Consider the following 21,765-nt stretch of genomic DNA (forward strand, 5'->3'; position numbering starts at 1 on the left):
GATTTTGCTAGCTATATATTCATTTGGTTGGTTTGAAGTTAACAGGTGAGCAGTGATACCCAAGGGTTGTCAACCAAGAAGGTTCCAGTGATTATATTCTTGTAGCCATAGGAAGGTGCCTTATACTGGAACTTTGCATACTATAGTATGAAACCAAGCTCATATGCACCTCCCAAAATAATGTGTTGATTGGAATTACTAGCTTTTGCTCTTCCCAAGTGTTCCAGTGCTGTCCTTCCAGTATTTTGAGAGAAATTACTCTTAAAAATAAACATTTTAATGCAATTTTTCATGTAAGTCCAAACTGTGTTACATCTAAGTAATAGGCTCCAGAGGGGTGGGGGGTGGGTGTGATGAATGTAGTATATAGGAACTAAGACCAAGAAAATTCTAAGGACCTGATTCATGTTCATTAAAGAATTTGCTGTTAGGAATGCCCATTCCCCAAATGATACCATAGCTTCTATATTAGGAATTAATGAAATAATTGCAAATGTTTAAAAGGATATAGATCAATAAGTTTTCGCAGCATCTCAGTGGAGGAGATAATAAGCCGGTGCATGCTCAGTGTTACCTTCAGCAGTTGGGAGTTTTTAAGCAGGTTTCCTTCTGAATCTGAAAGAGCAATTCAGTGTTATTAGGAACATGGGGGGGAAGTTCAACACAGTCTGTACTAGATTTTCTAGCTTCCAGCTTGGCCTGTTCATAGACCCTTCTATGGCAGGGATAGCTTACTAAGCAAGGGGTTGTATGGTCATCAGACGAAACACTGGGGTGCAGTCTTCTGCACCTAACTGTGGGCTCCATTGCCTTTCCTTTTTCATTAGAAGAGCACCTTTTTACATTAATGTACTCAAGGAGGTATAAAACCCACAGAAATGGCAAAGTAAACAACAACAAAACACACTGTCACCCTATAATGATTCAAAATATAACTAAAAAACAAATGAACAAAATTCAAGTATCCAGTTTGTATATAGCTTTACAAGATATCGGAATACAATAAAACAAAATTACCACCAACCATTACAACCAATGAATAATTACAACCAACCAAGCCAAGTCTGTGAAAATGCAATACACAAAATAGGCTACATCATGTAGCAAGATGACTCAGGCCCCATATTGGTCAAGGACCAGCTGACAGTGCGGTGGTGCCCCTTTCCAACTTGGTTTAGGCATTGTGAAACTTCCCAGAGATCTCTCTGTCTAGGAAATTTCACAAGATGTGTGTGACATTTCAGTTCTATGTCATGGGGGAAAAATGGAGGAAAGCTGGACTGGGTGCTCAAAAGACTGGGAAGTGAACTTAAGTGGAGGACCTAAGTCTCTTGGAGCCCAGCTGAGGATTTCATGGGTGCAGGTTCGTGATTCACCAACCCCACCCCCTCCTTTCTGTGTCGAAGCTCAGATATTGGGCAGGGAGGGTATTCCAAACCAGAGAAAGGAAAGTGTTCCATCCATGTTCTTCATTTTTGGGACCTTATTGATAGTTTACTCTCTTGGTTCCCCATCTACAGTTTGATTAAAGAAATGTGGCATTGCAGGAATAGTGTTTTTTACAAGCAGGTAAGTGTCATCAGGCACATTCAAGGGCTCTGGAAGCCCTTCATGTGAATTTGCATTCTTCCTTAAAACTACAGTGGTATCTCGGTTTACGGACTTAATCCATTCCAGAAGTCCATTCTAAACCAAAGCCTTTCTTAAACCGGTGCCCTTCCACCATTTGGCTTCCGTTTGTAGACCAAGGTAAAGTTCGCTAACTACTTCCAGTTTTGCAGAGTTCTTATACCGAATAGTTTGTAAACAGGGCTGTTCTTAAACCGAGGTACAGTACCTGAAAAGTAACAAGTGCAAGGCCTACTCTCCAACAAAGCACTTAAGATGGGTTTATCTTGGTTCCCAAAAGAATATCTTAGATTATATACAGACAGATCTTCAGTTAGACTAAATTGCCACTCAGGCTTACAGGGAAGTAAATCCAAGAACAGGACTGAATCAATTATCTAAACAAAGTGACAAATGACACTTTTTAATGCTAGTGAAAGTACTTGCTAAACATTAACACTCATTTTGCTGCAGGGCGTACTGGTGTGAACTATTTTCCCTAGTACTTACATTGAAGCCAAGGCTTACATTGCAAGTGTTGATAACCGCCTACGGTTCTGTGGCATTTGGCCAAATACAGTATTGCAATTTCATTCAATTCTTAAAGACACTTGCTGGTTTGAGTAGAAACATAAGCTCCTTGCTTGTTTAATACACAATATATTCCCCTGAAACAAGGTAAATACATGCTCTAACATCTTTTAAAATGTTGCTAGATGTGAATAAAAGGCAATAAAGCAGAATTATATACTTTTGAAGCAATACTTTAGATGAATATAGTAATAATGTGGGATATCCTTCTCTGTTACTTTAAAACTATCTCTAAGAGCTCTGGTTTTGACTGGAGCAGACCCCAATCAGCCATGAAGCTCAGTGAGTCACTTTGAGTCAGTCACTCTCTCTGACCCTAACCTACCTCACAGGATTGTGGCGAGGATAAAACAAAGGGGGAGGGAGGAGCAGGTTAGGAAAACTGTATGGAAGGAAGGATGACAACCCTTCTCTGCCAGCACCACTGCTCCGATAAAAATCAAAGTTCCCAGAAGCTGCTTTAAATTGTGTTTCTTTTTCTATAGCCAGGCAATCAAAACATGGTTTTCCCTTCCTTTGTTGTTTCCAGTCCATTTTAGCTTTAAAGGTATTTGGGGACTAGGAATCCTTGGATTTCCCCTGTATTTTTCTAAGGAACCCACAGGAATTCAGCATCATGTGATGTTGAATGGTCTGCCTGTGCAAGTATATCGGCTTACAAGACAAAACAATCTCTCTTCCCCTCGCCACAGTTATGGTGGTTCTCCTGAACCCCCAAGCCAATTTCTGCTGACAGGGTTTGCTAGGTGACTCCATAATAATAAATAATTAAGGAAAGGATAAGAAAAGAAATGGAAAAGCAACCCGCACATAGTTCTAGGAGGAAACAGTTATATTAATATATATCTATGTAATGCATGTGTGTGCAGTTGTGCACATGTTTATATATAACATTCTCTTTGTGTGTGTGTGTGTGTGTGTGTGTGTGTGTGTGTGTGTATTTAGAACATTTGCAATCCCAAAGGTCCCAGGTAGAGAATACATACATAACTAAAACAAAGCAGCACACCAAAAAATAATATAGCACCAAAATATAATTCATCATAAAAATCACAAAACCCTTAAATAGAATCAGCAACACAATGAAGTTTACCCTCATTTTCATGTGACATGTATTACTTCAATAATAACTCTTGGTGGGTAACAACATCACTTAATACAATTACTTCAAAGCATTAAACAAATTATGAGTTTTATCAGTGTTCTAAAAAAAACAACAAAATTATGAAAACCCAAAGAAACTATGAAGAAGAGTGAGTGTTGAGCCTTTGGGGAGAGGCCATTCCACAGAGTTAGGACAACTACAGAGAAAGCCCTGCCCCCACTTCTCTTGACAACTTTACCTCTTGGAAAGGAAGTTGGAGATCTCAAAGATTATTTTAAAAGGCAAGTGGATTCATACAAGCAGATGTTCAAAGATACACTGACCCCAGGCTTAGGAAGGGCTTGGAAAGTAAGAACCAGCTCCTTTAACTGGGTCCAGATACTAACAGCCACCAGTATAGTTGGTTCAGGATTGCTCCTGTTGGTGCCCTTCAGTTATATAGGCTAAAAGTAGACCCAAGGTTTCTTCAAAGCTGAACCTCCTATTACAGTGTTCAGTGAAGCAACTGGGTATGGTTTGCATTAAATCCACTAAGATCTGGGGAGTTAAAAACTGACTACAGGTCCCAAATGCTGGATATATGCTAGGTATACCCCAAACTGTAGCAGCTCATAAGTTCTTTACTCAAAAGTAGACAGAACAACATCTATGCTATATTCTAAATCTTGGATTTTTCATACATTCTCATGCAGGAGCTACACACGCTGTATTAACGAAAGCATTAGAAGAGCACAACTAGCAAACAGTATTTTTTTAAGTCAACTTCCGCACAGTTTCAATATGCACTTGAAGCTTGTTCAGTTTATCTTAGCCTTAACAAGTTGAACACTTTAAGCTTTATGAGACTCACTCTCATTTCTTCACTCTAATTTCCGCTTGCATACCTGTCAGTAAAACCACACACCCTGCTGGGAAGAAACCCTCTAAGTAAATGTTAAATGCGGTAGAAGCGTGTTGTTAGAATTACCACATTTTGCATTAGGAACCTGTTTTAAAACGTGGTATAGTTTAGTTATGGCTACTTTGCAAATAAAATAATGCCGCATTATAAAAATAGAATTATCTTGGAAATGCTGCTCATTATCAATATTCAGTGCTTTCTCAGTTTCAGAAATCATTTGCTCACATGCTATAAACAATATGGCTGCATTCGTGTTTCCTACATATGTGTGTGTGTGTAATTCATACTCACAGTAGACCCACTGAAATCAATGCACTTAAGTCCATTAATTTTAATGCGTCTACTGTGAGGATAGCTAGCAATGGTTATCACACAGGCCAAATTCTTCTTAAACTGACAGTTGAATTGGTTCACTGTATTATTTTCTCGCATTTTCTGCTTTGAACCACCCTGGGATCTTCGGATGAAGGGTTGTATACAAATTTAACAAATAATAATAATAATAATAAATAACTCTACATTCTAACATTTTGTGCTAGCTTCAAATGCTTTCAGTGGGTTAGTTTACCCTGACATGTGAGTCTGTGGCCCCACAGATGTTTATTTGTGTAATAATCTATGAATCAACTTTTACAGGTGTTTCAAGGCAATTTACAAATATATTGTAAAAACAGCTAGTATGCTGTTGGACTTTAACCCCCATTAGCCCTAGTCAGAATGGTCAATTGTCAGGGATCATGGAAACTGATAGTCCAAGAGCATCTGGAAGGCCACACATTCTCCATCCCTGTTATAACTAGTACTGAAACAAGAAACATGGGCACACTTCAGATTTCAGGGACAACAGAAATCAAGATATATGACCCAACCCACCCTAACCATGTTCACTTAGATGCTCTGGTGGTTTCCACATAACTTACGGTAATTTCAAGTTGAGCATGCTTAGGGTCTGCAGGTTTAGTAAGACATAGGGTTGCCATACATCTGGAATTTTCCAGACATACCTGGAATACTGTAACCGAAAGCAGTGTCAGGGCGGAAACCGGCTAAATGTCCAGGAAAATCCGGACATATGGCAACCAATGTCAGCAGTGTTGTTTTTGCAGATTTTCCTCAAAAATGTCCAATTTCTTTTCAATTTTGTTTAAAAAAAGCTCAACAACTTTTCTGTCCAGATGTTCACTTTCTGAAATATGTTAGCCATATAAGACATATCTTGCTTTTCAGCTAAAAAACTTTAGCAGTATGTAGAAATAAAATTAAAAGAGAAACATAAAAAGACAGTGAACTGTTACATCTCCAAATAATGCTTTGCAGCAGATTTTTCTCCCCTTTGAAATGCAGTTATTCTGTGGCAAGATCCATAGTCCACTATGTCAGAAACTACATAGTCCACTACGTCAAAACCTGCATTTGATTAGCATTTGTACTCCCCAAGAAGTTTCTGAAATAGCATTAGTTATACATTTTAAATGGCGCTGAGTACACTTTTAGCCTGCCCTTCTATTGAAAAGTTCCAAGGATGTCTTCCATTCTGTAACTGACCAGGTCAAGACCTGCTTAGATTTAATAATGAACACCATCGTGTGTTAATGTGGGCAGTTGTTTAAAGAGTGGTACAACTATAATTATAACTTTGCTTTTATTAGTCTCTTATTAGCCTTTCACCTCCACCTTCCTATGACAAGCACACCCAAGGAGGTTTACAAAACAAAGTAAATACACCATAAGACAAATAAAAATATAGTCATAACCCTAAAAACACAAACACATAGCAAAAGAAGAGGCATAATTCATGTGCAAGCAACAACAACAAAAAGTCTCCATAAAACTGGTAAGAAGGGAGCAGACGGACAAGCTTCCCTTGGAAGATTGTTCTACGGTTTAGGTGCCACAACTAAAAAGCCCCCTCTTGCCACAAACCATAATTCCGTCAGCAAAGAGACAGGAAGGATAGCCTCAGATACCAAACACAAATCTTAGGCAGGTTCATACCGGAAGCCACAATTCCTGAAGTATCCTGGTCCCAAGAATTACAGCATTATAGGCCAAGGCCAGAGGTCCTCCTTCATGTGCCCCTTCCATAAGAGGCCCAGAGAGTGGTAACACGAGAACGAGCCTTTCCTGTGGTGGCTCCCCATTTGTAGAATTCTCTCCCTAGGACGCCTTCATTACATATCTTTAGGTAGCAGGCAAAAACATTTCTCTATAACCAGGCCTTTGGCTAAATGACCATTCTATGGTCTTTTAAACGTGGGGGGTGGGGGTGGGGGGTATTGGTTTGTTTTTGTTTTATTATGTATTTTGTGTTCTCATTCTGTATTTTTATGTTGTGAAATGCCCTTTGATCTTCAGAGTAGTAAACAAATTTAAAAAATAAATAAAATAAATTTGGAGCAGCATGTTTGGGGGGGGGAGAGATTGCTATTTTGTCTCCTTCCCCTCCTTTTTGATATTTTTGGTGGGTTGCTTCATCACATTGTGTCTGCGGTATGGAAGGGCAGTTTGACTATATTTATCTGAACAATAAACTGACAAATATACTTTGTACAGTAAAAAATACTTTCCATCCAAAAAATTCAAAACACTGGAAATCACAATTTTTACCCCAGCAGTTTTCATTGACTATATGATATTAATTCTTTGGTAAATGTTAGCAGTTACAGATCATTGCCAATGAAGTTGCTCACCATTTTACACTGTTTTTAAAACAATTAAGGCTGAACGTTCATATTTATAGATAGCTGTTTTACATTAGTTAAACACAATCAGCTCTAGTTAGCAAATTAGCATTCTAAAGGGCTCTAAACAAGTCTTCTGTTCCTGTAATGTGATTACTTCCCTATTAACTTCATTTCAGTTGCCAAGCAACATAAAAGCTTTTATGCCACAATTACACTAGGATGAGTTAATGGCACAAAGATTAATCTCATTTTAATACAAAACAGTAAATCTTAACATCCGAACATTTGAGGGGAATAAAATCCAAGATGTACGGTTCAGGGCAAAGATGCTTTAATATACGTACATATTTAGAAGACAGATATGATATTTATTGAAAGATAAAAGAAGCAGAAGGTAAATAATTTGTTCCTATATTAAGTCCAAAGTTATATAACACAAACTACGTTGACTTATTTTTGCAATTTGTTAGGGGTCTGTATGAATGAAATTAAATTGCAGCTGTTTATTGGGAAATGGATACATTTTCACTCTTGCAAATACATTTAATTAATTATATTCCTGTATTTCCATGTTGAATAGTTAAAACTATAGCAGTTTATTAGGTAATCTGAAGTACTATGACAAAAGGTATAATGGTCTTGTTTATCCTTAAAGATAAAAGACCAAAGACTGGGGTTTTTTGTTTTGTTTTGTTTTTTAAAATGTATTAAATAATTTAAGATGCATTTTAAAGTGAAAAATAAACCATGCTGATACTATATTTCAAGTCTCTGAAATCACGGGGAGCAAGTATAGACCCAGCCTGATGAGAAACCCTGTTCTACCAGCAAAATAAAGGCCTAGGTCAAGAATTCAAAAATACTTTTTTTTGGCAGAGGAATGATGGTTGAAACATGCAGTACTGTTTTAAAAAGACCTGCCAGTTATGAATATATCTTGAAAATCTAAATGGAGCAAGCGACAGTGATTCTGAATTTAAGAGGGGAACCCTAGCTGATGAAGTCTCTTGACCCCAGCCACAAAGTGTCAAGGGAACAAGTGAGTCAGAGAGTTGTCAGTTTGGCAACAGGCTGAGGAGTCTAGTCTGCCCCTTCTCTCTTTGACCTAACAAATCCCAAGCATCCAAATAAAGTAACTCAAGAAACGGGGAAATGTAGACATGCAGCCCTGGAAGCAAAATTCAGGTAGAAAGATAGTGTTGATAGGTTCGAGATAATTTCCTTGAAATGCTAACCTTTACATGAGTGGGGCCATCTAGGCAGGCAAGGGTGAGAAGTCTCAATGCGAGGATAAGATGGTGGCATTGGGAGGTTGGGTTTGGATTTATTAGACACCAAGGAAAGCAGGGCCTGTAGAAATGGGACAGGGCCTCACTGTTGGCATTTAAAATGGGGGGTGGGGGTGGGGAGGTGGCAGAGCAAGCTTATAAATTGATTGTTAAGGGAAAGCTGATGTGAAGAGATGGGGAATATTCAGTATGGGATCAATCATCTCTCAGGGACGTGAATGAAAATGTTTATGCTTTTCCACATGGGAGAAGGGTACAACTAAGCAATGACAGTGCAGGAGGATGCAAACTGCCTTAGTATTTCTTCCTGAAATGAAAGGCGGTATACAAATTATTTTAACAAAAAGAATGATAGCAATTCAAAGAGGCTAAAGTGGCGTAAGGTAGAACACCCATGCCAGGGACATTTGGAAAGAGATACTATGCACAGATGCTTATATGCTAGAAGCCGCTGAGAAACAGTGGGCAAGCTGGAGTGGTTGGTTTTAAAGCTCAGATCAAATATAGTGTGCACAATGGAAACTTTGTGAACCGGACGTCAATGATAAGGTATTGTTATCTCTGAATCCAACTCTACTGAAAGGTCAGGGATGGAGCACACTGGATGTGCTGTCTTTTTTTACATCAAAGAGGGCACAGAGTTCAACAATCTCAAAAAGGGAATACACCTACACAGAATCATTGGGGATGGCACTAATGGGTCCCATGAGTAATTTAGTACTGGGAATGTACTGCCACATGCCTGGCCAAAATGCTCATCTTGAGATGTAGGATGAACTCCACAGGTATTCACAGGGCAAAATGATGTAGTAATGAGTGACTTCAATTATCCTCGTACAGACTGGGTACATGCATGGCCCAGCCACAACAAAAAAGGTTGTGCTGGGATTAATCTTAAGTGGTGTTGAGGACCTGGTGCAACATGTAACGTTGCTGAACTGATTGCTAGCGCTATAGTCACCTCCCCAAAATTCACCATACCGGTACATGCAAGCAGAGACAACTGTTAAGAAAATTCAACATGAACGCACTTCTAAAAAATGTGGGATTGGTAAAAAGGAAGTTGAAAGGGGAAATCAAATCTCTCCAGAATGCTTGTTGGTTATTCAAAATTACAACAATAACACAGATTAGGAAAGGTGCCAACAAGACCAAGAGAATGCCAGCATGGCTAATGACTAGAGTCAAGGAAGCTATTAGGGACAAGGCAGCTTCCTTCAGAAAATGTATGTCTTGTCCAAATGAGAACAAAAAGGAATGCAACCTTTGGCAAAAGCAGTGCAAGCAGACAATAAGGAATGCAAACTAAAGAATTCAAGGAGCACATTATTTAAAACACTATGCCCAACAATAACAAATTATTTAAATACATTAGAAACAAGAAACTAGCTAGAGAGGCAATTGTACGGTACTTTGGACGACAAAGTCACCTGTCTGTGGTATATTCACACACAGGTATCTTTGTCGTCCATGACCCACCTTACACAAAGACCACCCTACGCAGAGACATCCAGTCCCTTCTACCACCTGCCACTTTAACTAAGGTTAACCTTGTAGGGAGCTGGTTTGCCTTCTGCCAAGTCCTTGCTCTACTTCAATTACATGGGTGTTGCTGAAAGACCCAGCAACCTTTCCCTAGCTACAAAAACTGCAGAGCAGCAATGCCAAATAGGTATTGCCATGGAGACCCGAAGGACAATGCCCTGCTAAGAGAAGCAAACCTCATTACTGAGCCATTTAAAAACATGTAACAGTAACCTCCTGTTTTTTAGTTTTTATGTTATGAGAGACAAGCAATTTCTCCATTTATAATGAAAATCTGAGATTCCTGTGTTTTCATCATGGTCTACATGTTAGTCTCCCAGCTCAATCCCAACACAATAGTTACAATTTAATACAATTGTCTTCACAAATCACATTTGTACTATTTTCAGATTTGGACAGCAAATGCAATACTGGGGGGGGGGGGGGAGTCCAAGAATTCTGCCCCTGACAAAAAAACAACAACCCTAGACAGAATTACTGTCAGGAAGCGTAAGCTCAGGACTCATTTTAAGTGCCAAGACAAGATTTCCACAAAGCAATATCTATCCACGTTATAGGGTTTGCCTCTATAAGGCAGCCAAGTTTTGGTCTAAACGACAATGAGTTTGTATTTCAACGGGAAATCCTAACCATTTGCCCTCCCGACCACAGTTCAAACCTTTTTATACTTCAACAAAATGAAATATTGTTATGTTTATAATTTGTGGAAAATCAACAAAGTTTTATATTAGAAAATGAAACACAATTACAGATTTTTGAAATCAAAACCTTTGTATATTTTAAGAGTTAAGGGTCTTCACTGCAATAATTGCAAGTTACTGACACCAACAGAGCAACTACACTGACTACTGCTTTTATTAACTTAAGACGTATCACTTCTTCTATTTGAGGCAGGAGAGCAGGATCCTTTATTCCCTTCACTTCTGCTGATCTCCAACTAGGGTTGGGTGAATATGTCAATTTCAGTTTATCTTTTTTTTCCCCCAGTTCTCCACATTTCCACATAGGCTTGCAACTTTTTTTTTAAGTCCTCATGAAAATCCAACAACATTTCAGTGCAAATTTATCCAAAATTTTCCTTAATAATTGCATGCAATTGCTCCAAATATGCACATTTTTGCAAAGCAATGTCCTCAAATATAATGTATTTTATTGTTGTTTTCACTAATATATGAATTTATATATGCTTTACCATAGTATGTGCTTTCTTTGTACACATTACTTGGCTGATGAACTGAATTGCAAAATTCAAAGAAATGTGTTTTGGTTTGCATGTTGTTTCAAAAAGTGCAGATTTTAAAAGTTCATGTTTAAATGCAAACTGGGTTGAATTTCTCCCTTATCGCTATCTCCAATGCAATGTTTACACCTTCAAAAATAAACAAGAAACTTCCTTAAAGCTGCTTATCTGGCTGTACCACCTTCAATTCATGATGTTTCAAAAGTGCTAGGAACTCCCAAGAGACTTAACACAATGCACATTCTTAAAATAGCATTAAATCAGTTTTAAATAGCATTAAATCTTTCACTATCTATGGAACAGACAATGTTCTTAATTGTCATTTCAATTAAGAAATTTTGGTTTTCTGTAGTCCAGTCCCCAAAACTCAAACTAAGTTGAACCTTGGAAAAGGTTATGTCTGCATATGACTATAATTTAGGCAAGACACCCACAGACTCCTGACAGCAAATAGAAATGAAAATGCATCAAGTTTTAATAGCCTTAGTACAAAGAATTTGTAATCCCTGCTTGCTGTTTCCCTCAGAGCATTACTAGAACATATTTAAAGCAGTTCCGTTCCATAGCCCATTTCTATTCACTTTTACTCAAACCTAAATGCACAGAAATACAACTTAGGCTGAAATTGCTAGCATATTTGCTTGGAGAAAAGTTACACTGAACTCAATATAACCTACCTACTTCCATGTTCAAATTAGCAGCTTGAAACTCAAGTTTCAAGTCGCATTTGCACAGAGTTGTTCGCATCAGAGAGGGGCGGAGATGTCTTCACCTGATACACATGGCCTTCTTGTTTCTTTGCCCCTGTAATTCCTTTCATTAAGCGTTTATGTGCTCTACTGGCGCAACAACTGTTAAGGGTATGTTCACACTATCAGTTACGCAGCATCCAGTTTCCATACACACTGAAGCTGGTTTCAGAAAGAATACATGGAGCAGCAGTATTTATCAATAAGCTACAGGTTTGCTATTGGTTGTGGCTAACGTCTTGCGAATGTGGCTTCAAAAATTAGCGGATGGAAGCACACCAGATGTAGTAAGTGGTAATGTGAACATACCTTAAGGCAAAACCCTAAATGATGGTTTGCATTTGATACATTTAACACGCTTGCAAGAAAGAGGTGAACAGACTGTGTTATTGTGGACCATTCGCTTAAGTAGCTGTGAAAGCATAAGTTTTTAGTGGATAAAGCTAGGGTCCCCAACACAGAGTCCCTGAACCTTCCATTTCTTATTTTTTAAGTGTGTGTGTGTTTTAATCCCTTGGGTAATGCTGTGCTGCTAAGTGAGGCATCCAGCCCCCACACCCTCATATCTCCCTTTTCCCAGATTGCCTCTGGGTCCCATGTGGGTGTTCTGTCCACTTTATTTCTTTGGCTGTTGGGGGAGGTTTTCCTGATTTTTGGTTGGAGGTGGTTCTCCCAGAAATTTTTTCTGTTGTTGTTTTTTCCAGAGGTGTGTGGCTTGCCTTGGTTTTACTGGGGGGGGGTGTTTGAAGAAGGATAATTGCCTGTGGTTTTTTGTTTCGTTTTGTTTTGGAGGTTGTGGGTGTTTTGCCTGTTGTGCATGGTGGTGTCTAAACATCTCTGGTTTTTCTTCTGTGAAATGGGAATTTCGTGATTTTTAGATTTCCAAATGTGTCCCCAGGCCCCAAAACACTGGAACCCAGAGGAATCAAGCATATGCATTACAATGAACTAAATATGATACTATGGAAACCAAGAACAGGGTGCAAAAAATGATTACTGTAGGTTCCATAGCATGAGTTCTTCACCCAATATGCATTTTGCTTTGTAAATGCTTTGTCGAAACTAAATAATGTGCATGACTTTCCTCTAGAAGGGCTGAGAGGATTAGTCATTGTTTGGAGCATGATTCAGGAAGGTAGAGTGCTAAGTGCTAAGCCTATTCAGCTTCTCTAAATCATTTACTGGAAAGAAAGCTATCAATGTGTATTATGGCACATGCATATGAACAAAAATTCAGATGGCTTGGCCAGTCATTTGCACTTGATAAGCAGTGCATCATTTATTCCTTCCCTCCTACATATAGAGACAAAACCACATTTTATTTACCTACAGCTGGAATAATGCACACCTTCAACTGTATGTTGATAACACTAAATCACAATCTATGCCAATTCATGCGGCATGAATGAACTGCTTGGTACAAATTATTCAAAGCACAGCGTAAAAAACATCAGAACTACAAATATAAACAATAGTGTTGGAACTATCCCCACCCCCTCAAAAAAAACCTTATCAGAATTCTAACATTTATCATTTAATGGCTTTTGTTCACGTGTATTTTATGAACATAAATGACAACAAAGCTAAGAAAGAAGCTGGTGGGAAACAGTAAAATTTTAAGCATCTAAGACTGCAGTCCTAGGTACAGTTACTTGGGAGTAAGCCCCACTGAACTCAATAGGACTTACTTCTGAGTAAAAGCCATAGGATTCAGTTGCATGATGCTAAATTTGTTCAAAGGTATTCTGTCAGCAAAAGGGGGGAGTGAATAATTCATATGCTAAGTAAAAGCTATACCACTGAGCTTTTTTACTTCATATCATCCTCTTTTATAAGAAAGCTGTTATTTCCCTTTGGTGATAAACAGCAGTATCCCCCCCTGCAACCATTCATTTAGCTAAGATGCAAGTTTTCCCAAAAGATAGCATGAAACAATACCCAGATTTTAAAATTTCAACTGAGTTCTGCAACAGTCTACATGCATTTCCATGTGTCTAATATTTATTCAGAAGTGTGGACAGGGGGAGGGGATTTAATAATTCCACAAAGATTATAACTGCCACACTTGTTCTTTCTGCAAGGACAGCACTTAACACTGATAAACATTCTGGACACACACAGAGTTATACTCACATAACAACATATGCAGAGACTCAAGTGTAAGAGCAGTGATGAATGTACTTGCACCTGATTATATCTAACACACTGCAAAACGAAGGACCCAAAATGCTACAGAGATACAGTCTGAAAATAGTTAAAGACAGATCACTCAACTCACCGAAAGAATGAATACAAGTATCAATAAGGTCATCTAGGCTGGCTCCCTTGGCTAAGTGACCCAAAGACATTGTTATGTTGAACTCAGCAGTTCTGGCAAGATCTGAATGGGAGCAACAAATCTCCTCCAGCTCAACAGCTGCCTTTGGATCAATGCTGCATCCTTGTGAAGCTTTCCTAAAGGGGGAAAAATAGAAGAATTACATGTGAGAGCACCAACACTTAAGTGAGAAATTTAACAACAGTCTCTACAGCATGTTGAAAAAGAAGACGCTTGACTATTAAGCTCACAGGAATCGGGCTATTCAAACATTCCCCTCCCACCTAGAAAATGCATCAAATAAGGTTCCCTGTTTTGTAGAAGACATTCCCTTCTACAAATGTACTCATTGCTCCATGTATTCTAAGAGCCACGTGTGGCTCTCACAGCACACAGACCTCTTCATTATTGTGAAGACATTTTATCCATTACTTTTTTTTAAAGCATACATGAGAAACAGCAAACAAACTAACAACCACACCTTGCACCGCCAATTCAATTCATCCAAATAAAACAAGGCAGCAAAAAAATACATCCCACTATATGGAAAAAAAATCAAATAAATGTCCAGCTTCTGTGGCACATTTTGTAAATACAAGACTGCAGAATTCTGGGAAACTGCATGCTTATTTCTATTACAAACAAACAAAAACAAACAAACAAACAAAAAGACAGCTTGAGAACATCCATAAAGTAACAAGCTCTGGTCCTCCGTCTGAATTCTGGACACTAGAACTTCTCTGGCCTCCCCCACAACCACTTTTTGCAAGGACTAAACAAGCAGCTCCTGAAACCCATAATACTTCTACAGCCACTTTGGAAGCTAGTTGCTCAGCAAGAGAAAGACATTTTGAGAGATGGGTATCTGGAAGAGTGAGGAAGTGCTTGAACCTTTTTCCTGCCAGCAGCTTCAACCTTCCAGTTTCCGTACCCAAAAGATGCTTCCTCCCCTCCCCATTCTGTGGGGTTCAAAACAAGTGTTCCAGGTTATTTTGGAATAGACCCATTATTTTGATACATTTCATAGAGATTTGATCATTTCTGTCACATGGATCGGATGCATCTCCCCATAAAACTTAGAAAGGCATTGTAAATGAACTATATCCTCAACCTTCGTGACTCAACTGATGATGCCAATTTCTGCTTTGACTCCTTAGCTATCAGTAATTTTGCATCAGCTTACACCTTATCATTTTTGAAAGAAGATTTATTTTATGTATTTTTATACCATCATACAAGTGCATTCCCAGGCTGGTTTACAAAAATTAATTCACCCTCCTGCTCCTTAGCACAAACCTTTAAATAGCCTAGTAAAACAGTGCAAAAATCCACGGCTATCTTAATAACTTGATTAAGCTAATGCCCATACCATTTCTGGTACAATATACTTTTCCTTCATAGTTGTGTTACTTTTTTATTTTTAAAATGTAATGATATACAGAAAATACAGTTTATGGGTTCCTTCTCCTTTTTCATACTCTGAAATAGCCAGAGAACCAAGGTGAAACTATGCAAATAGACAGGAGACCTATTCTTAACAGTTCTCATTATGTTCAAAATGGAGTAGAATGTGCACATCCATTAGGGTAGCACATGCATCCAGAGAACAGGAAGCTGCCTTTACACTGCATCAGACTGGTCCATCAAGCTCATTACTGTCCACAGTGATAGGCAGAAGCTCTCCAGGAGTTCAGATAGGGTCCTGCCCCAGCCATGACCTAGCATGACCAAATTCAGCCTTGAGCTCTATAGTGAACTTAGATACAATGCTTCACCTTCTCTCCAAATGAATAGCTGCCATTCACTTCTGTGGAAAATACGTAAAGCGCACTACTTGGGAACACTGTTGCAGGGCGGGGCAAAATCTGTTCCCTTTTTGTAAAGGTAAAGGGACCCTTGACCATTAGGTCCAGTCGTGGCCGACTCTGGGGTTGCAGTGCCCATCTTGCTTTATTGGCTGAGGGAGTCGGCGTACAGCATCGGGGTCATGTGGCCAGCATGACTAAGCGCTTCTGGCAAACCAGAACAGTGCACAGAAACGCTGTTTACCTTTCCGCCAGAGCGGTACCTATTTATCTACTTGCACTTTGACGTGCTTTCGAACTGCTAGGTTGGCAGGAGCAGGGACCGAGCAACCGGAGCTCACCCTGTCGCGGGGATTCAAACTGCCGACCTACTGATTGGCAAGTCCTAGGCTCTGTGGTTTAACCCACAGCACCACCCGTGTCCCTCCCTTTTTGTAGAAGCACTCTAAAGTTAATAATGGATGTTTGTTTCTGAACTTTTAAAAATGTAGGGCCACCCCACATTTTGAAGAATGCTCTGCCAAGACGAACATCCATTGAGGTTTTTATATATATACATATCTGTAGAGGCCTAAGACTGTTAGGACAGAGGGTCCATGGCACATACCCGTCAACTGTCTTGGACATTCCGTTTTGCGAGAGCACAGTGGCCAAAAACATGCAAGATCATGGCCAGAGGTGTGCCTTGCGTGAGATTGTGGAGCCCCAAAACGCAGGTTTCTGGGTGCCGTGCTCTTGCACAGGTCACGGGACTTGCATTGGAGTGTGGCCCGGAAGACACACAGCCCAGTTTTGCACTGGGACACATTGGAGGGTATGGTGGCACCATTCACATACCAAACACTACCACAGATATATCAACACTTTCAAAAGTAGGTGATTCATGCCTTGGCTTTTGAAAAACAGGGGGTCAGCAGTACTTAGGTAATTGGGAGCCACTGCCCTAATGAACTGTCAGATGAATATCATCTAGAACTGGTGATCTGCTACTTTTTACAGCTTGTTAGCTAAGAGTCAATCTGCATGCTCCTTTAAACACATCTTTGAATACTGTGGATTCCCATGGTGTTGTCATTTCCCCCCTTTTATTTTCAGCCAAAATCAGCTGCACAGGGTCCTAAGCAATCAGGGCCACAGTGTGGTTAAAGTGGGAATTAATCCTTTGCCTTTTACCATTTTCCCACTGAAAATCCCCACTAAATTAGTTATTTGCTGCCATGAGCAATGCTGCACATTAGCGCTGCCCACCTTCATGTTCTCATCATGTTATGACACCCAGGCAAAGTGGGAAGGAGGAAATTACATTTCACTCATCCAAAGTCCCAGTTGGCAGTCCAAAGACAATTCCAGTTTAGGTTCCCCATCCCATTTCAGCCTCAGCAGCTGGGAAAAGGCAGCAAAAACTAGGCAAAGCATTTTCTGATTCACAGGCCAATGGAGATGATCCACCTTAGAACCATCTCAATTACTGATTTCCAGAGAAGTAGCCATGTTGCAGGAAAAGCACAGTGTCTCGTGGCACCTTAAAGACTAAAAAATGTTTTGTGGCATAAGATTTCATGGACCACCACCCGCCTCATCAGATATTTACTCACATCATATAATTGCAATCCACTTCATCAGCTATTGAGGCTTTTATAAGCTCACTTGTGGGGAGGGGGGAGTTCCTCCAACAGTCCCTTTCCGACGGTTTATCAGTCAAGTGCTAACAGCCACAAGAACTAACCCAGCAAGACCCAACCACTTTTTAAATGAGTTTTGCATTAATTTTAGTTTTCTTTTGATGCTGTTAGCCACTTTGAGTTACCACTGGCAGAGAAAGATGAGGTAAAAATCGAATGAATATGCTGTCCTACAAACACTGCCTCACATGGAGTTTCTGTCCTCACATCTTCAGAAATAAGATCAGTAGGAAATCTCTGCACCGACTACATCCATTATTACCTTCAGAGAAACCCTGTGGTTTCTCTGTAAGTGCTCACGTTTTGCATATATGAAAATGTCTTACGGCACTGTGATATTTGTTGCAGTACATTAATCACACTGCACAAAAAACACCAGGCGACATCTAACCGTGAACTGCTAAAACATAACATACAAACAAACCCTTAATCACACAGTACAGGGACCCAAACTAACCACAAGCTCCCTCTGTCTGACAATAAAGGGAAGAGGCTGAAAAAAATTACCGTATTTTTTGCACCATAACACTCACTTTTTTCCTCCTAGAAAGTAAGGGGAAATGTCTGTGCGTGTTATGGAGGGAATACCTACGGGTGGCATGCCTACGGATTTTCCTCCTCTAAAAACTATGTGCGTGTTATGGTCGGGTGCGTGTTATAGAGCGAAAAATACGGTACATTGCAGTCAGACTGTAGACCCCGAAGTCACTTCAATTGTCCCTGGACATTAATTGCATAGGGTCAAAAAATAAAATTGACTAGGTCTGAATAAAGGGATTGTCTTCAGCAATTTATACCCATTACTTTGTACTGAATGCTATGAATCTTGGAAAGTTCCTGCCCTGGAGGAAGTGTATCATAAGTCATTGTGAGCAAGCACCAGCTATAAAGCCACAACCAGCACAGTGGGGTAAGGGACTGTCATCTGCCCTGACTTTTTAATGTACCTGAAGAGAACAGCTGACTCAAACAGACCTGCTTGAAACATCAAGCCTGACAAGTGGTTGAGACTTCCTGCTCACTATTCTGGAGGAAGTGTGTAACTGGGGCCTTGTAATCATGCCCTAGGCTGGAGTTTATAGTCACAAACACAGGAGAGACAAGAGTCTGTCAGTTTGACTTGAGTACTATGGACAGTCTCCCCTTTTCAGCCTCTGAATTAACCTGTGATGGGAGAGTAGGTTTGACAAGAGCGGGCTCTGGGATATGGTGACTCTTTTTATCCTGTACTATTATTGTATTAATTAGTTATGACTCATTTTTCTCTTAGTTTCTGATGGTTCTAGGGTGGGTATATCTGAATCGTTTATTATATTGGCTGCTAGAGTGAAAAAATAAATGTGTAATTTTTGCTAAAACAAAGGTTGCTGTATTCATGAATTTTGCACTGATATTTAGTTGAACTGTTATTTTCTGAAATACTGAACTGAAGGTCTGTTTCAAGTTTCTTGTAGCATTTTATTGTTAGATGGTGTTTCATGTTGTTTGCCTGTTGTGCTAGCATCTTTGAACTTCCTTTTGGAGAAAACAGCAGGGTCAGATGTATTATCATCCTATAAAGCTCTGATTGGTGATTTATTTATTGAGGCAGATTTCTGTAATATATTACACTGGGGCATCAGCAGCAATACTATGTACATATCTGTAACACACATTTTATAAGTGCAAGAGTTTTGTTAAACATACTTAATATTCATTGTGCCCTTCATAATGAGCTAATGGTCAGATTTTCCATGCTGCATACAGGTGACCACAAATCTGAAACCAGGCTCCTGGCAAGCATGACTATCAGTCTTCCTAAAAATACTTAGCCTCTTTTAGCATCTCACAAAAAGGTCAGATGGTGTTAGACCCAGTGCTTTTTCTTTTTTTGGAAAAAAGGTGCCAGTACTCACCATGAAGTTGTTGCAGTAAGTGTCATACTTTTAACATTTGAATAAATAAGGTGTCTGTACTGTGTACCCTTGAGTACCCTCTGAAAAAAAGCACTGACCATTTCCACACAGCACAATATCATGCCTTTCTGGTGCTATGTGTGCCGCCTGTTAAGAATATTAATAGTGAGACAGAACCACAGAAATCAAATCTATATTCTCATCAATGCAGGTCTCACATTCATGTTACAGACAAATGCAGAAACACCACTAAAACTCAAGATATAATGCTAAACAGTGGACTAACATTACTAACATGAGCTACAGGGAGCCTTGGGCTCACACTTCTGAAACAGCTGCAAGGAAGCAGTAGGAAGCTTTGGTTCATTCTTGTAATACCAAACTATGGTTTAATGTTATGCCTGAACACAGCCAAGATGTGTAAATCCACCCTTAAGAGAGGGAAGGGTAAAGAACATGCAAGGATGGGTGTTTGTCCCCAGTATCTTACTTCTGTGTAATTCAGAAAGGGTTTTTTTTGTAATTCATTTTACTGTACTACAAATTCCCTTTGCAAAAATTATGTGGTCCTACAACAAATATGCTTCTGAATGCAGCAAACAGCAGCAGCAAGCATTTTTTTAAAACAACAACAACCGGGTGGTAGAAAAAATAGCTCACAGTATTTATTTGTAAGAAGTTTTGGGGACCCTGCACAATTTGTGTGGTGGCAGGGAGCAATTTCTCCCTGTGTTCCTTGGGGGAAGGATTCAGGCTCTGAGACAGCTTGCCAATGTTGCTCCCCCCACCCCCTGCCCCACCAAATCTGACTTCACAACTATGCCCTGGGATTGCACTAGAAGACAAGGGGGAACTTCCACAACTTCTTTCCCCCATGCTCCCCACTAAGGAAACCACTGGGGGACAGATTGGTGCCACCTTGTTCGTTCCGCTGTCATACTGAAATGTTGTTCATGACGGAAAAGCACTGTCATGCGCGGCCCATGGTCAATACCTGTTTTAGGAGGGAAGCACTTGGACTCCACCCACCCAATATTTTCCTGCAAAAGTCGGCTACTCTTTTACTAGCGGTAAAGGTCAACGCCTAAACTTTGGACCACCGGCCCCCTGGACACCCAGTGCAGAATCATGAGCAGGATCTAATTACGGTATATTAAAGCCTTACTTGTCTGTTCCATATTTATTAGTGAAAACGAAAGTGAGCCCTTGACTTAAGCCTCCTGATACTCTGCTCATTTGGGCACACAGAAACAGAGGGGCACATTTTTTGGCAAGGTTAAAGGAGCAACCTTATACAGAACCAGCTGGTCCTCCTTTTACTTTTCTAATTGAAGTGTGTGGTTGTTGTTTTTAATGCTTCCCTCAGCTCACTCACCACCATCCCTATAGAAACGTCTAGCTGCTTTGGGAAAGGGATATATATAAATTCCATGCACTCCTCGCCCCCAAGCTGGAAAAGTTCGACGCTTCGCCGCCTTGCCAAGCGTCTTTGTTCCCCGCTGCCCACCGTGTGGATGGAAGAAGATGCCCGTCGGAAAAAACAAAAGGAGGGAAGCCGGGACTCAGACGAGACGTGCGCCGGCCGCTGAGGGGAGAGAAGGAGGGAAGCAGCTCGGGGCATCTCTAGGGACACTTACAGGGTCGGGCTCCTCCTGCTCTTGGCGGTCTCCATGTCTGCGCCGACCTCAGCCCTCCCGCCGGGTCGCCTCGAGACTCCCTCGGAGCGCCGCGCGCGCAGAGCTCAGCGCCGACTGGCCGCGCGCGCATTGCTGCCCGTCTCCTCCGGCGCCCTCGTGCCGCCCAGGCTGGCGGGGAAGGTCGAACTTTTGCGCTCGCCCAGCAGCGGAGTCGAAGGCAGCCTGGAGCCCGGAGCCGGAGGGGAAAGGAGGGGCGGGGCCGGGGCTAAGCAGAACTTCTCCCCCCTCCCTTCCTCCCTCCGGCTCGAGGAAGTGGTGTTCCGAGGCTGTGGCGAGTCTCCGGAGGTGGTCATGCGCGCGTGAGGGTTGGCTAGACCAGGGCTGCTCAAAGCCCGTTCTCTCCTCTCCCGCGAGGGACCTCCTTTCTGGGACAGCAGTCGACTTCGAGCGGGACCGGCGCCTTTTATTTTTTATATTTTATTGCTCATATGGGGAGACCCTCAGCCTTTCGAAAGCGGCGTCACGTGGCGGAGAGGGTCAGCAGAGAAAGGTCTCTCCCCTCCTGGGGGGGGGGGTGCGAGGGAGGGAGGGGAAGCTGCGCCGGTTGAATTTCTGCCTGTCGTGTAGCGCTTACCCGAACCGTTTTGCTGGGAAGAAAAGGCGCCTCGCGGAGCGGTCCTGTCCCACGTTTGCACTTGTTTCAGTGGGATTTCATAG

At 40.7% G+C, this 21,765-nt stretch overlaps 1 protein-coding gene across 2 annotated transcripts in view; it reads right to left on the minus strand.

Annotated features, from left to right (window-relative positions):
• The window catches only part of RASGRP1 (RAS guanyl releasing protein 1), a 44,573-nt gene extending 23,138 nt beyond the window's left edge, over positions 1-21,435 (minus strand). The window contains exons 1-3 of one of the 2 annotated variants that reach the window (XM_053381807.1): positions 21,049-21,435; positions 13,991-14,166; positions 505-615 (exon numbers count right to left, since the gene is read on the minus strand). In XM_053381807.1, coding sequence (XP_053237782.1) covers positions 505-615; positions 13,991-14,166; positions 21,049-21,083 — 322 coding nt within the window. In that variant the 5' untranslated portion in view covers positions 21,084-21,435. Of the gene's footprint in view, positions 1-504; positions 616-13,990; positions 14,167-21,048 lie in introns of those variants that run through there. The other variant, XM_053381815.1, reaches the window with a different exon arrangement.
• Positions 21,436-21,765: the final 330 nt, after the last annotated feature.

Source organism: Podarcis raffonei, chromosome 1, assembly GCF_027172205.1.
Source record: "Podarcis raffonei isolate rPodRaf1 chromosome 1, rPodRaf1.pri, whole genome shotgun sequence".
In the NCBI taxonomy this organism is placed as follows: domain Eukaryota; kingdom Metazoa; phylum Chordata; class Lepidosauria; order Squamata; family Lacertidae; genus Podarcis; species Podarcis raffonei.